This window comes from Pimephales promelas, chromosome 23, assembly GCF_988280905.1.
Source record: "Pimephales promelas chromosome 23, fPimPro1.hap1.1, whole genome shotgun sequence".
Lineage (NCBI taxonomy): Eukaryota > Metazoa > Chordata > Actinopteri > Cypriniformes > Leuciscidae > Pimephales > Pimephales promelas.
The window spans coordinates 6,537,146-6,554,785 of NC_142791.1; the positions used below are offsets into that span (position 1 = coordinate 6,537,146).

At 37.5% G+C, this 17,640-nt stretch overlaps 1 protein-coding gene across 1 annotated transcript; it reads right to left on the reverse strand.

Moving 5' to 3' along the window:
• Positions 1-830: 830 nt before the first annotated feature.
• On the reverse strand, positions 831-16,819 carry ehd1b (EH domain containing 1b). The gene is made up of 5 exons (XM_039667460.2): positions 16,076-16,819; positions 11,873-11,970; positions 3,494-3,906; positions 1,940-2,104; positions 831-1,717 (listed from the first exon to the last, which is right to left on the reverse strand). Exons 1-5 carry the CDS (start codon positions 16,474-16,476, stop codon positions 1,196-1,198), a joined length of 1,599 nt encoding a protein of 532 aa, XP_039523394.1. The 5' UTR covers positions 16,477-16,819; the 3' UTR covers positions 831-1,195.
• Between the last annotated feature and the right edge of the window lie 821 nt (positions 16,820-17,640).

Genomic DNA, 17,640 nt, shown 5'->3' on the forward strand with positions numbered 1-17,640 from the left:
GAGAAATAAATTAGGACTGACACAGCCATTATTTTTTAGAGTTTCTCCCAAAACGGCAAGTTAAGGAGCTACTTTTAGCCTTAAAAATGTATTGTGAATACATCCCCTGGTATTCATAATCATTCACACACTCTGTATAAGCACATGAGTACATAAAGACAGTGTACCAGTAGGCTATTAAGTACATGTATTGCTCATAGTTTTAGAATTTACCTCAATTTACAATCCTTTAATGAGGACTTTTATTTATTTTTTTATTTATTTTTTTAAATTATTAACAACTTCCCCGAATACTCTATAGAAAAATAAGAGAAGGCAGGCAGGCAGGCAGGCTCGTGGTAGATTTTTATTGCAAACTAGACAATTTTTTTTTTACATATGAACAGTATTTATAGTGTATAAAAGCTTTTGATAGTGTAGCAGGGTGAGGCACTCAAGAACAGAAAGAGACCAATGCAATGGTGCTACTTTTATCAATGATACAGATCATACAGTTGGAGTCTCTGTCTGTTGAAAGTCTTGTCAGACAATCTGTTTTGAACCATCACAATTGATGATGCAACCAGTTAACATACAATACAAAAGTGCAGCACTGTTTTTTGCTGTGGTCAAATTGGGGAGTCCAAATTGTAAAACCAAAACTGGACAAAACTACAAAATTGTTCAACTGAAAGTTTCAAAGGATAAATCTCAATAGCCTGAAACCATCAGCAAAGTTAATGGAGTGTAAAGAATGAAAAAGAACCATTTCTCCTTGCATGACCAAGTATGAAGCGGCATCAGTGTAAAGATCTGGTAAACGCTTCTAAAAGATTTTTAATATTAGCCTATATGTTGGTCCCATTGGACTCCTCTCCCTGCCATTGTACATGCTTAAATAGAATTTAGCTACATCTAGCATTTGAGAAATACGATAACAGGATGCCATCTAATTTATTTATATTTTTAAAGTTTTGATTAGGTTCCTAACTACCGGTCTATCAAGAACAAAGAAGATAATATTAGTGAGAATGACAAACTGTAGTGATAGATAAGTTAAAAGCTATTTTGGCTCCTTTCCGCAGCTAATACATACTGTATAATTATATCATAAATTCTGTTTATATATTTTCATATTTCTAGACCCACCCTTTCACCCATATCAATAACCTCTACAAAGTTTGGCTCAAAGATAACATTTATTTTCCCAAATTGTTTAGAGTCCTCGTTTAGAAGGAGGCACGAGGTGATCGGGAAGATCAGTAGGTAACTCGTGACCTTCCAGTTTAACCTTGATGAGGTGGTTAGCTAAGGCAAACTCCTCATCGTCCAGGTACCCATCCTTATCCACATCAGCGAGCTTCCAGATTTTTCCTAGAACATTGTTGGGCAGTTTGGATTTGACCATCTCTTTCTTGGCCATGGCACCAGAGACCTTCCCGTTGACAGGTGACAGGGTGTAGAAGATCTCGTCGTAAGTTGGCTTGTCTTTCGCCACTATCCACTCCAGCTCATCAATGCCTTCGCCAGCACCCTCTCCATACCCATGCCCGAAGGGTCCATTCATGGTGCCCTCAAAGGCACCACCCTGGACAGACTGGCTGGGCATGGCAGCCTCCTCCTGCCGAACGAGGGTCATGAGTTTGGCAATGTCGTTGGCCAGCATGTCCTCGACTGCTTCCAGCAACTTGGGCTTCAATCCCTGAAACTTAGTGAAGTCCTGACCAGCAAGGACTTCCTAATGACGAGGACAACAAAGATGTCAAAAAAAGAGCATATTCTACCCTTAGAGGATGAGATAATAGTTTTTATATTTATATAATAATATATTTATATCTAGTAACTAAAATAAAACAAGGGGGTAAATGGTTGCAAAACAATTTTTATTACTCTTAAAATCTTTGGCTAAACAAAAAATATATATAACAAAATATTGGGACAGATGAAACCATTTCCATACCTGCATTTTACTGAGTTTAGGGAAATCGCCAGGTGAGATCTGATGTTCTTTTTCAATCTTTGCATAGATTTCACCCAGGTTAGCGATGAGTTCCTTTTTCTTATTCTCTTTCCCAAAAACATTTGGCATTTCTTTCTTCAAAGCACTGATGATGTAGGCTTGAACCTGGAGAGAAAACGTTTTGTCATTGCATATATTTAAAATAAATTTGTGTTATACTGATATTTAAGCAATTTATATAGGAGCAATTTGTCAATTTGAGAGAGACTTAAATGATATAAGAAAATGTATGATGATAATGAATACATACTGTATATACATACATCCATACATACCAAGGCTGCATTTATTTGATCAAAAACAGCAAAAACAGTAATATTGCAATATAGGCTATTAAAATAGAAAAATTGTTATTTTTAAATTGTAATAATATATGTTAAATTTATATTGCATTGGTGGCAAAAATTCTCAGCGTAATTTCTCCAGTCTTCAGTGTCACATGATTCTTCAGAAATCATGCTTATTTAGGGCTAAAACAAATTATTATAATCAATGAAACTTGTGTTGCTTAATATTTTTTGTGGAAACTATTGATAAATGTTTAAGATGTTTTGATGAGAAGAACATTCAAAAGAAGAGCATTTATTTGAAATAGAAATCTTGTGTAACATTATAAATGTATTTAGTGTCATTTTAATGTGTCCTTGAATGGTAATGGATTATGGTTTCCACAACAACAAAAAAATGCATTTACGGTTTTCAACATAGATGATGAGAAATGTTTCTTTAGTACCAAATCAGAATACTTGTAAAGACTGGAGTAATGGCTGCTGAAGATTCAGCTGTGTCTGCTCTGAAATAATTTAAAATGTGAAAAAAAAAAATAATAATAATTATATATATATAATTTTTCAAGTTTTAAATTATTGCAGAGCCACTCTTCCCAGTCTGTGTGTAACACTGTTAACTTCCTGTCTATATGAAGCTCCTCTTTCCGAAGAGCACAATGTGCTCTGGTTGGTCGCCTCGACCAGTGTGTTATGATTGGTCAACTGCTTCCTGAGTGTTTCGGAAATGTCACGCCACTTACCTAAAAGCAAGTTTCAACAACCTACGCAACTCAAGCAGGCCTCGCCACCCATTATTGCATACCTTAGGTGGGAATTATTTAAATGAGTAATATTGTGATGTATACGTTCCCAGAAGAAGGGTCCCCAGCGTTTCAGGGAGTTCAGAAACAGTGCAAACTGATATAAAGTTTAAAGATTAATCTTACTGATTAAATCTCTTTGGAGTGGACTTGGTACTTTGTAACTTTCAGCAACATTACGCAAGAAAGTTGAAAATGTATAAAAGCAAAATAGGACCCCTTTAAAAAAAATGAATAAAAAAAAGAATACTTCTAAAACTTCCAAGACTATAAACTTGGATCACGTCATAGGTGGCCAATTTATAAAGTGATCACATGGAGGGCAGCACACGCCAGGTTACTAATCTAAACAAAAACATTCAAAGAACTTTAAATCTAAAACTATAAAAGTTTTAATTTCTTACTTTGGCAAGACGTGCCCGTTTGATAAGGTCGTTCAGCTTGCGCAACGCTGCATTACGTGGAAGCCCCTGGATGTCACGGAAAAGGTCTTGTTCCTCTGCCTCAAACAGTTTCCTGTTATCTGGAACCAGGAGAGGCTGAGCCCAGAAAGAACCAATGTACACTCGGATGACCTCTGGTGTGTTGACGATTTTACCGAGAGACCACATGAGGGCGCCATAGACCCTCATGAGCTGCTGGGTCCCGATCTGATCAGCTTTGTTGAGCACCACCCGCATCTTGTCCTCGTGGTTCTTCAGAGCTCGGATCACCTCAGAGAACTCGTCTGAGATATCCAACTTGTGTGCATCAAAGAGAAGAATGATGCGGTCCACACGTTCAGCAAACCATTCGAGCACAGCTGCAAAGTCATAACCTGAAACAGAGATAAGGATATGACATTTTTAATACAAGAGAAGGTTTAAAAAACAACAAAACAGTTAATCCACTTAATAAATAGTCTTTCAGTTTATTCAATGCAAAGGGAACTTGTTTGTGTATGTGAGCATTCTTTAAAGCACAACCCAACACTTCTCTTTCCATCCAGATAAAGGGCAGTACATCAGTCAGCAGATATTTGACCCTAGAACTTCCTGATCTTGCTCATCTCACTCAACACCAACAAGCAGATATCTACAAACAGGTAAACACACACAATACAAAAAAATGTGGGACTTTTGCTGTCCAAGGAAAGTCTTTACGTAATAGAACCCATCTCCTTTTATCCAGTCATTTTATTTTACACTACACCACTACAGGCACATTAGGGTGGAGTACAGCTGCTCTTAAACATGAGAGGGGAAAAAAACAGATGAAGAGACGTCTGGTCAACGACAGCGAACTAACATCATGTCCACTCACGCTAGCAAACAGGAAAGAGAATAAATTGTCCCACAGAAACTCCTTCCTCTCCCCATGTTTGGTTATTTTCTTGAATGGTTAAAAGGATCACAGAGAACAATGGAAATCAGAGTAAAATATTTTGACAGTAGCCAAGGAGATGACGATGTGTCAAAACTAAATTTAAGATGCTGGGATATGAAACGAATGTGTGGTTATGGGAAAAGTCTGTGTACTCCAAAATACCTAAGAGAAAATGTCTAAAAAAGTCTTTTTTGCATTCACATTTTTCAACAGGGGTCAGCATTAATATTGCTAGACAAATTCGGTGATCTTTCCAAAAAGCTACTTATGAGATCTTGAAAGAGAAATCTCTGAAGATTAAACCATATGCCATAATACACATGCTAAAGCTAAGGAATTTCCAACCCAACTCTCCTGCTTACTGACACAGAAGTTACCAATTTATGTTTGGATTGTGTCGAGTGTGTGGAGGACAGGAAAGTCTGCGTCCCAGCTCACAACAGTTGTCAACGTCAGCAGGATGTGAAATCTGGATCTGAATGGGCGTGACTTCACGAATACACTACTCTGCTTTATTGACAGTTATCCATTACAATATGCAGAGCAATACTAATGAAACAGGCCGTTATGATATGCAAAGACAGTACTAATAAAAAAAGCAAATGCAAAATCAAAAAAAAAAAACAGTTAATTTGTGTGTGTACCAGAAATGCAGTAATTTGGTACACTTAGTAAATAATGTGATTAAAAAAAACTATTGTTCTTTTTGCCAGCAATTTAGATTAGCAAAATAAGGTGGCTTAAAGGTTTTTTTATGCATCTAAATCGGCATTCTTCCTGAATAGCATCCATTTCCTCAAGGAGTTTCTTTGGTCTACATTCAGAGCAGACACTGATATGCTGGTTGTGTACACATACACACATTAATATGGCTGATAAAGACTGTGACAGCACAGCTAGCTCATATGGATGGAATCTGTTTTACCCGTAATGGTATGGCTTTTTCAAATTCTTTGCTTGCTTTCCTTCTAATACTTTCCAAAAACATATCCTTGTGTAAACTATGGGATATCCTTGTTTATGTAAGAATGCCATAGTAACTGTGTTTGTCCCTGCACTAAAAATCTGTGATCTGTGAAGTGGGCACACAAAAGCTGCACTTAATAAAAGAAATTGAAATTACAACATTGCAAATAGCAAGACAATTTTATCAAGACTAATGTAATCCTCTTGCCGATACAGTTACGGTTACATCATTAAATGATTCAATCAATTCATGAACAAACAAATGCACAGACGAATGAATGACGACAGACTAAATGAATGACAGTGGAAACTATCCAGATAAGCAAATATAGCTGTTTGGAAAATAAATTACACCAGCCATCTATAAAGATGATGGTTTTGTGCATATTATGTACAGTAAATACATGGCTGGGACTTGAAGTTTACAACCAACACAAAGATCCAACCACCATTTATAGGCATTTGATTCATGCTGGTCTGCAGGTAGACTTCATGTTCGTAAAGGGGAAAAAAGCAAAAACAAATTTGGCTCAGTATAGATGGCTTTCATTTAGATTTTAGTATTGACTCCACCCTGCTAAAATCTAATCCAAACATTGACCCACAATCTCTCTGCCTGAATGAAAACAAATTACAAAACACTAGAGATATTAAAGCATGCATAGATGTCATTTAACAAGCTCTCAGTAAAGGTTAACCTCTGGCTTTTGTATCGCGAGACCCTTGAAACAATATATAATACCTAATGTGAATGTCAATAAATAACTGGGAGGTTTTAGTGTTTAGTAATGGGAACCCTTGTCCTGCAGGCATCTATGCAAAAAGGTTTGCTCATAACATATAACAGTTGTGAATGTTGCGTAACAGATGTCGACTGGAACCCTGATTCAGACCAGATGAATAGCTACAAACTATAAAATGTTTAGGATTGTGGGGGGTTATGATCTCTTGTAATACCATCATACATTTGACAGTAGACTCCAGACTCAACAGGATAACTGCATGATGCCATAATATCAGAGGGGAGAAATGTTGGAGAATACATACAAGGTCAGTGAGATTGGTTTTGAAAGAAGTCTCCTGTTCACCAAGGCTGCATTAAAACAATAATATTGTGAAATATTTTAAAACAGATAACTAACATACTTTTTTTTAATTGTAATAATATTTAAAAATGTGATTTATTCCTGACGGCAAAGCAGATTTTTTAGCATCATTACACTAGTCTATCAACTATTAATCCAACACACCTTGTTTTGACAAATAAAAAGTCTTTGAACCCACTGATTAACCATGTTTCATACCATTCAGTCTTTGAAAACTGAATGAAACAATTTATTCCGTAGTACTATGCTATTATATTACGTCAGCAGCATACATGTGAGAATTATGGAAGGGGGCCTGAAAAAGTTCATCTGATGAGAATGAGAATTCATCTGTGCATGGAAGGAAATGATCTTTTTCCAGTAGCAGCACATGTAAATGTGGCACCTCCACAAATTCCTGGAAAGCACAGGGAGAGAAAGAATGGAGAAATCTGCTGTAATGATCTACATAAACAATAGCACATTCTCAGGGGATCAGTTTATCCAAGCTGGAAATAAGTCATTAGAATTATCATTTATGTACACTATTCATTATAAAAGGCATTGATTTACACAGAAGATATAGCAACATGGAATTGTGAGAAAAGGCATAGGCCTAATGCTTGCCCAGAAAACTGCACAGAGAGAGAGAGAGATTTATTAAGTATATTGAGCAGAGCATTATGGGATACTATCAGTGATAAAAACTGACATGCAGCAAAGCCTACTAAGCACTGAAGAATTAATGTGGGCACTGTACAGTAAACAGGAGAGGTACTAGAATAGAGCCCTGTGGAACACTTTAAGACAAGGACACAGAGCAACATTTAGGAAATAAACCAAATAAATAAAGTTCACACACAAAGGGATCACAACGGAATTTGATTCCATATTCACCAAATTTAAAATGAAAAAGCTAAAAATTATTTTATATTTTGACTAATTTGAAATGAATCTTAAATTAATCTTATATGAATATGAATTCTGTTTTCCACAATCACAAACACTAAATTATATAATTAGCGCTGTATGATGTATCGTTTTAGCATCGTTATCACGATGTGCGCATCCTCAATAGTCACATCACATGATGTGCAATGGGTAGCACAGGGTCTGTAATTGATCCGTGATCCGTATGGGCCAGCTGCCCCTTGGTTCAGAACTCATGTGATTCGCAGATTAATTGCAACATTTATGTGTTTTTATAAAACCTGTCAGTTTAAACATCAAGAGCTCTGTTTTGTGTGCACACAGAGCCACGCAAGACAGGACGTGACGTTCGTGAACACTGAATTCCCTTCCTCATCAATTTGTGCTTGAACGGAAATGTGCACAGAAAATTAAGTCAAAATGCCCATCTTGACGAGGTTCCTCGTAAACGCAGTCAGTAATGGTCATTATCGGTATTGGATATGTGCATTCATCTTAAAGTGACAGCAGTCCAATATACCCGCAACTTTTGTTGTTTGATTAATTTGGTTTAACAGAGAAAGAGAAAATCCCTTTAGTAGCTTTAACAAAGATAAGCTGTATTAATTATATATATTTAATTTATACAGTAAAGACTAAACAGTGTTATTTTACTGTACATTTGATTATTCAATGTCTGCACTGTTGTCTGCACCTGAAAAACAAAAGCACTGCTTATTCTGTCTTTGTTCTATTATATTCTTCTATGCTTGAAATTACTATAATTTATCATAATGACCATTTTTTCCAATATCTCGCAGCCCTATTTACAATACTAATGTACTAAAGCGATTTCTTATTAAGATATAGGATCTAAAAAAATATTTGGTTTGGAATAGTGGTTTGGGAATAGACCAGTGTGCAGCTTGAAACAGTATATATATATATATATATAACATAATTTTGAAGTGCCTTGTCATTAACTGTGTGTAAAGTCTAACTGCGGTGAGGGGGAAGGGGGACGAATATGAAGTCAGCAGACTTCAGAAGATTATTAACTGACCTCAAAAGGTCTACGAATGAGCAGGACATTTTTAGGGTTTAAGGTTGAAAGTTAAAACATGGCATACTATCAAAAGTATAAGCAGTCCTCACTGATCAATTCTTCTATAAAGTAAGCGCAGGAGTTCAGAACCACAATATGGAGACCGCATTGCTGTGAAGAATGAAGTGGGAGGAGAAGATACTAATTTTTTTATAAATGAAATGCAGAAAGAGAAAAGGACTGCATTAAAATAGCAAGCACACTCATCTTCCAAGAACAGCATGACTGTGGCTAGATGTCTAAATAGTTGTCATTCCTGAATATCCATGTTTTTCAGATCAGTTACAAAACTGATCATCCCATTATTCTCAGACAGGCCCAGATTTCCTCCTAAACTTATTTCTGTTAGGGTATTGTATTCACACGACATCCACTTGACCTCAGACCACATTACTATGACAAGGCAATCCACTACTGTGAATCATTGTCTGTTTTGTTGTCGATTCTTCCTATGTAGGACTTGAAATAGGAGCCAAATACTAACATTTTCCATGTTTAGATAATGACACTACCAGGGCTTTCCTTATACATTTCTCTCCATTAGCATTCAATTACTGTAACACCAGTAAAGAGGAAGCTTTGAACACAATAGAGACAGAATCTTTAAATAAATGCATTTTGTGAAGCGATGGACTTTCCATACGCATCACAAGCTCTGTAAATAGCTTTCAGGGGAAAATAAACAATTGTTATAATATTAGTTATAACAGTTATAAGGCAATTTAAATCAGCAATGGACAGGGGTCAGCAAGGGCACCCTGACTGGTCTGTGGCTATGCAGTCCCATACGCAACAAACTGCGATGCACTGTCTATTCTGACACCTTTCTATCAGAAACAGGATTAACTTCTTCAATTTGAGCTATAGTAGCTTGTCTGTTGGGTCGGACCACACGGGCCAGCCTTCGTTCCTCACATGCATCAATGAGCATTGGCCGCCCATGGCCGCCTGTCACTGGTTCACCACTGTTCCTTCCTTGGACCACTTTTGATGGATACTGACTGACCACTGCAGACAAGGAACACCCCACAAGAGCTGCAGTTTTGGTGATGCTCTGACCCAGTCGTCTAGCTATCACAATTTTGTCCTCGTCAAACCTGCTCAAATCCTTACACTTGCCCATTTTTCCTGCTTCTAACACATCAACTTTGAGGACAAAAAAATTTCCACTTGCTACCTAATATATCCTAATATATAATTTTAACATTCATAACTAAACAATTTCAATAATTGTCGATTTCAATAGAATCTTTGTGGTGACTACCAGGTGACCCTTCGCTGTGTCCTGTCTCCGCAGTCTAAATTCTTTCAGTCGTCATGCCTTCACCATCATCACTATCAATCTTTATGCCTCTCATTCCGCCTCAGAGAGAGGAAGAGCAAAGAGAAGTAACCCTGGCCTCTGATGGAGAGCCGTCACCTCTCTTGCTCTTTTTAATGAGCCTAAACACTGGTGAATAAAACCATGTGTGAAAATCACTGGGGTAAGTTCAGAGTCCAGCACATGGGATGCATACTATGATCTCACACAAGCTTATACAATACAACCATGTATCAGCCTGGAAATACTTTCCCCATACACTAATGATGTTTTTACATCCGTCCAAGGCACTGCCAAGGTCCGGGTTGGGGTGGGGGGGACCATAGGGTGTGGCCCATTTGAAAGTAAACCTAAATAATGTGAGATAAAGCTGTACGGTGTGGAATGCATGCAATAGTGTTCATGAACACATGGTTATGGTCATCCACTCATGTCTGTACTTTCTCATAGAGCTCACAGGCAATTCTCCTATAACCCCATCCAATATGTATACCACCATCAGATCATCCCCTAATACAAAAACATATTGTGTCTCTACTATCCATGATGTTAGCGTTGTTTTTTTTTAAACACAACAAAACATAGAAGTGCCATGGTATAAATAAAATAACTGTAGTAGGGACGTGCCTGAAGCCATTTCTTATTCGGAGAGGCATGGATGATGAATAACGTATTCTACAGAGCCCCTAAAGGGGCATGGTGATGAATATATATATATATATATATATATATATATATATATATATATATATATATATACATACAGGAGGAAAAATTATAGTTGAATGCTTTTGCGCCAAACATTTGCGTTCCCCTAAAAAGTTTTTGCGCGCTTTTTTCCCCTCTCATCTCCTCCATTTTTTCATCACCATCTCCCTTTAGGGGTGCCATAGAATGTGTTATTCATCATCAGTTTCTTTATGAATAACTCTGAAATTTGGCATTTGGTACTCAACTTCAGGCACATCCAGTCTGTAGGATTACATTAAAAAAAAACTTGGTAGCATTTTAACATGCCCACAAAAAATGTTATTACTATAAACATATCCAACTTTTTGTGTTTCTGTCTGGTGCCGACAGCAGGAAAGTCATCCCGACGTACTGCATCTACTCACACACATACATTATACATGCTCAATAACACATAATCTTTGAACATAGATGCATTCAAGCAGTCCGCTCATTTGTTCGTCCTTTCCACGTCCTCTCTGTTCCGCGGTAATGTCTGTTTCCTGGCCTGTGCTGTCGCCCCCTTTGTCAGACTGTTATCTGTAGTTGCCACTCACCCTCTGATCACATTTACATGGTCTTCAGGGAAAGCCAAGGAGAGGCCCCCCCGCACGCACACGCGCCACGGCAGATAGACAAGCACAGGAAGAGCCTCAAAGTGACACCGGTTACCACCACACACAATGCTCTCAAAGTTTTCTTGAATAAACAACATACCAACATGCTCCATTGTCATTTCTGAGCCTGTAACAGGTCCAGACTAGTCAATTATGCTTATAGGGAAGCAAAACAAAATCCTGTCCCTTATCTCCTGTGCGGTTTAAGGGCAATTAACCACCAAACAAACTACCTAAGGGCTATTAGAACATTTAAGACAGTTTTTCATCATTTTTGTTTTCAGTGAGGGCTTAGAAAATTCGTTGTTCTTGCCAAATTATAGTGTTTGATGGGAAAAGACCACACTGTCACTATAGAATAATTAGGTTTAAAACTTCCCTTCCTTCCTACAGGAAAAAAAAAACCTTTGGAAGAAGAGTGGGTTTGTTGTGCTGTAATGTAAACAGGAGAACTAAAAATACTTCCCTCTTAACACTCCCATAATGCAGAAGCTAACTGAATTAACCTCCCTTCCTTTGCTTGGGACATATGTTACACACTCACAGCTGTCTATGCAAATGGCACTTGTATTAATAGGACAGAGTATGAAGTTGTGGTAACTCTGGGAAGGAAAGTCGGGTTATGGTAAAAGAAGTGAAGATGACAATTATAGAAAGAGGAAAAGAAGAAAAAAAAACACACATACCTCTGCTAATCCGCTGTTTCTCTCCAGACAGAATTCCAGGAGTGTCTATGATGCTGATGCTGTCCAGCACTGCATTTGGCATCTGAGCACATATAAACCTGAGAGAAGAGGATCAAACATTTAAATACAAAAAAGGATACTTAAAACAATCAGACATTTCACCACTGGGCCTAGAGATCTGGCAGTAATGTTTTTAGTGCAACATGACTGATTGGAAGGAATTCCCTTCTCGTTCTCTCTTGCCAAATCTTATCATTCCAACTCTTACCTCAGCTTTTCCATTACCATATGTTTGTAGCTTATCTTTCTGTGTGTTCTTCATTTGGGTCTATGTGCCAACCCATATGCTTTTATTTCCATGCTGTTAACATACCAGCACATTTTAGTCATACAAAAACAATCTTTAACCTCAAACCCCCCACTACTCTGTTCCCCCTTATGAATTTTACTCATTCCCACCCCTTCATTTTTCCAGAAAGAGAGCCATCACTTATTCTCTACTTGCGGGTACCTTCACTCCTGCCAATCACATCCCATATTTCTTTTCTGCATACATTCCACTCAGTACTAGACTTGCTGCCAATTGACAAAGACAGTTTGTCACTATGGCTGATATAAATCATAAAGTAAGCTGGACAGAACAGAGACATTCCTTCCAACCAGAAATCCAGCATGTACTTTTATTTTCGAGAATCGAGCAATAAATAATTTAGAGTTACCTGATAACATCTAAACACTACTAGCCTTTTTTTGAAGTCAAGCTTCAGAGTTTCAGGTCAGTAAACATCCTGCATGATGTAAATTTATATACCACCATTCAAAAGTTTGGGGTCAGTAAGATTTGTTTTTGAAGAACTTAACACTTTCTATTATTATTCAGCAGCGATGCAATAAATTGATCAAAAGTAACCGTAAAGACATTTATAATGCTTTCTATTTCAAATCTTTCTATTAGTCAAAGAATCCTAAAAAAAGCATCACAGTAAGTTTGGTTTAGTTTAGACTCAGTTTAGACTAAGCCTCGTTCAGCTGCCAGATGGGTATTTTAGAGCTAAAACGAGTAGACGGTGCAGGCTGACACCAAAATGTACAGACTTAAAGGACAAGTTCGGTATTTTACACTTAAAGCGCTTAAAGATTTTAAGATCATTTTTGATTAAACAGAATGGTTAAGATAAAAATTTTGAGTTTTGGACACATGCTGCTGACAGCAAGTCATTAAAACGGTACAGATGTTCAGATTTTATGTCATTTAGATCAGTGTACTTGGGCAAATATTTTAATATTAACATGAGCTGAGTGGAATAAAGAAAGTCATCAGGAGGAATGATATTCAAAACGGTATTCAAAATGTGTATCTGCAGCGTCAGTTTCCCTTTTTGAATGACGAATATAGATTAATATTTCTGCTGATTTAGCCCGTTGTCTCATTTACACACAGGCAAAGAACACGCATGCTAAGTTGACAGTTCAAGCTCAGCTTTTTTGCACCGACGCAGGCAAATCAAGGCGACAACACGCCTTTATGGCGCCGTTTTATGCATAAACAATATTTATATTTAATATTTATATATAAACAATATGAATGTAAGCCAGAGGAGAACTGGCCCCCGATCCAATCTGATGGAGTTTTGGTTCCTTGCCACTGTCGCCTTGCTTTTGGCTTGCTTTTGGCTTGCTCAGTTGGGGTTATTTAGTGTTTAGCAATATTATTGATTTGTGTTGTACTACTTTCATGTTATCACTGTGAAGCTGCTTTGATACAATCTGTATTGTGAAAAGCGCTATATAAATAAATGTGACTTGACTTGACTTGACTTTCATTAGCGCTAGTTCTTTTGTATCGGTTTGGCCTGACCCGACTCCCTACCCTTACTTTGTTCATACACTTCTAGTAAGCAAGTACCGCATATGAACAAACTAAGCCTGTGATGTTAAATAATGTGTCCTCTTGCTGATGTAATATTCAAAGCTTCATATCCCTGTGTGTAGTTTGGTATTCAAGAAAAATGTAAATTTCCAGCTGCTTCTAAGATTTCTCAGAAACGCCACAAAAAATTTATTTATTGCTTTTTTTTAATTCAATGACTAAAATTTCAGAAACCAAGCTGACAAAGTTCAAACACATAAATCAAAATGGCTACACAGAGATGATATCAGAAGAAAAACCTGTTTAGAGTAAGATAGACCAGTAACTGAGCATGTTTCAATGCATAACACAAAAGAGTAAACAACGGCAAAAACTGTAAATTATATGAATCTTCACCCTGACCCTAGTAGAGGTTAAAACACCATATTGGGCTTTGACGTGCATACATTTGCTCTTGGGAAAACACTACAGTCGTGAGAATCTGCAGTCAGCAATATGGCTCAATCCAGGCCAGAGCCTAGGGAAAATGATGAATGCAGCTGCACAGGAGGGGAAAGTGCATGCATACTCAAGTTACACATGAGTAGTAGGGAGAGTGTGGACAGAACAGCACAAAGGAGTATCCATGTTGAACTGAACAAGGTTAATATGTACTAAAAATCTACAGCAATGATAGTCACAAGGCACACACACACACCCTTGACAGCTCGCCAGTGACCTTCAAGCTACCTTTGAACCTCTCCGACAAGGTCAGAGTGCAAAATACTGGGAGGGAAAATTCAATATGCTTGATAAGCAATAATCAGCATAATATAAAGGAAGCTGGGGTCATATATTTTCAAACAGGGGGACACTTTTCCAAGTGAACACTGAAATTGCTGTGTCAGTTCCTCAGATTATCTGTGCAGTGCCTTATCCGAGTTGGTTCTTCTTAACCTCTAGCCAACTTTTTTTTTTAAAGTGTCAGAACACTAAAAATCACACATTTAACACATAGGGCTGGGCAACACCTTCAGAAAAGTCTCTGATCAATTCATGACTCCACTGATTAAAGAAAATCTTATTTGACTTTAAAACAACATGCAGTCAAGGAGAGTTCAGGGAGGGAGGAGGGCTGAAATCTTTAACTTTTCCCCTCCCATTCATGAATTAACCTACTTATTGCTCAAATTGAAAGCATTCCAAGCTTTTCTTTAAAAGGACATTTTCGTTGAATAAAACACATTTTGCCAGCCCAGGCATGTTGGGGTGTAAATATGATCCGTGCATAATATGATCCCTCTAATTCAAGCATTGACCAGCATGGGGTTGTGGTGTTCTCCTCATATCTGCAATAAGCACAAGTCAAAGGAAAAGTGTAGTAGTCCTTGAGAGAAGACACCCATCTCTGCTCATGTCGCATATGTAACATGTTGAAAAGACAACTGTGAGATAAACTGACACCATTACAAACGCCAGCTCATTTCTTTTCATGTCATTCCTCATGGAGGGCCGCATTCCCCAAGAGCTTGTTAAAAAAACCTTTAAAGGCCTCTGCAGCTGTCAAAACCAGGGTCAGCTGACGTTCCTCTTCGATGAGGGAACCAAAGACTAACGAGCAAGAAGTTTTATGCACACAAAATGTGTATTGATATCTTCAATAGTTATTGAAACACAATAAAAAAGGGAACGTTTTCCTGGTGTAATGGTTTAAAATTGAGTTCAGGTAAAGCTTATGTCAGGTTTGAAAGTCTGAAGACTTTCTCTGGGCGTGACAACTAAAAGTAATAAAGGTTTGTGAAGATTACAATAAGCAAATCGTATAAACTGACAGACATACATGTTTGCAGATCAGAGAACGTGTGATTTGAGGTTGGCTTTCAAAGTGTGTTAAATACAAATGACTATGACAATAGTGTGAGTGGTAAAAAGCAGGAAAAAGTATGGAATATAGTTAAATCTTCATTTATGATATCAAAGACCAGTGGTGAACAAGTTAAGAATTCAGCTTTACTACTGTTAAAGCTCCACCCTTGCACTACAGCTGGCGACTTCACCATGCAAAGTAAACTGGAAAAAAAGGTGCAGGAGTTTCAATTTTCACCCTCTTTAATGTCCAGAAGGCTCCTATCATTACATTTTATTAAAGTAACGGCGAGTAACGTTTTATGAAATACAAAACTTGACAACCTCTTGATAGACAACACCCTGAAAAGCGGCAATCCTTAGCTAAGAAAACCTGAGATAAAAACAACTGCAAACGAGACATGATTATTTTAAATACAGCACTTTTTCAGAATGTGTTTATTTTTAAAAAGAAAGTTGTTTGAAAGTGTAATGAATGAAAATCTCACCTGTTCAGAAAGGCGTTTCCAAAGGCGTTAAGTTTTCTGAAGGGTTTCTTGGGGTCGACCACTAAAGCATTGCCTGGGATCAGACCCTCCTGTTCCCCGTACATCACCGCTATGAATGAATCGGTGGTCGGTTCGGGGCCTATGCGCATACCGGGGAAATCCTGCTCCATGAGATGACGAATAAAAGTGGTTTTCCCTGTGGAGTACTGGCCCACTAAAAGTACCATGGGCTTGTTATCGAAATCAGCATCTTCCAGAGCCGGAGAGTGGAAGTCGTGAAAGCGGTACGTGTCTTCTAACGGAAATAACTTGGTCCGGTAGAGTCGCTTCAACCCGTCAGAAACAGTCTGAAACAGTTCGGGGTCCTTTTTCTTCCCGTCCTTGTTCGCCCAGCTGAACATGTTGCAAAATGTGTAAAATAAACTTGTGTAAAATAAACTACAAGTTCTTTGCGGATTTCTTGGCAGTTTAATCCAGCGGTTCGAATGAATAACCGTCCAATGTCAGGTAGCGGACTGCCAGCGTGGTGGGTCGGTCCTGTCAGCTGTTCAACGAACTGTTGTTGTCTTTTTATGCATTCACTTATATTAAGCCAACTTTGACTTTTTTCGTAAATCAGACTTAAGTTAGTTTAACGCGACTCCCGTAAGTTGCGAATTGACTTGTAGGAGATCGTTCTCTTGGTTGGAGTTGGAGTTGCTCCCAAAGCCCGAGCACTCTGCGCGTGACAGTACGAGCTCGCGCACCCAACAACATTTTTAATACATTACTATGGACCGGAACTCTAGGGGACTTTCCAAAATAAAAGCTGACACCTCGCTGACGTTATTTTTTTCTAACACAAAAAAAAAGTTTACATTGATTGTAATAACCTTAACATTTAATTGTTTTAATAAATGAATGAACTAACGAACGAATGAATTAATAAATTAATGGATGAATAATTTAGAAGCCATAAATTAGGCCTACTAGAAATTTACTCAACAACATATAATATAATATAATATAATATAATATAATATAATATAATATAATATAATATAATATAATATAATATAATATAATATAATATAATATAATATAATATAATTCTGTTTATGCCCAAAATATTGAATGAATGAACCTCACATGAGAAACTTGGGAAGGGCAGTAATATTCCTCTTTTGGGGAATGGGATGGGGGTTTTCTTTTGAGTAACTGGCTGACTGCTATATTTGTCCTGCAATAGAGTGACAGTTGCTGGTCTGAGTCTGTGCCATGTTTGACAGTCAAGGGGGTCCTAAAAATTGACACTCATCTCATCACCCTCAAATGAATACTCTGTAATGAATACTCTGTTCTTTTAATCTGAAACTGTAAAAATGATGTAGAAGTGCTTAGGCCTTACAAATAACAAAAGTAAAACAAACAAGAAGAGCAAAAGATGCTTCTTTATAAAGATGCCTCTTGTGAGCTCATGTGGCTCAGCAAAATTAATGAATTCTTTCATTTTGACAGTCATTTGATTAGAGATCTCATGTGGTTTGCAGGAATTTCCCAAAGCTTCATGTTCTTCGAGTGTCTAT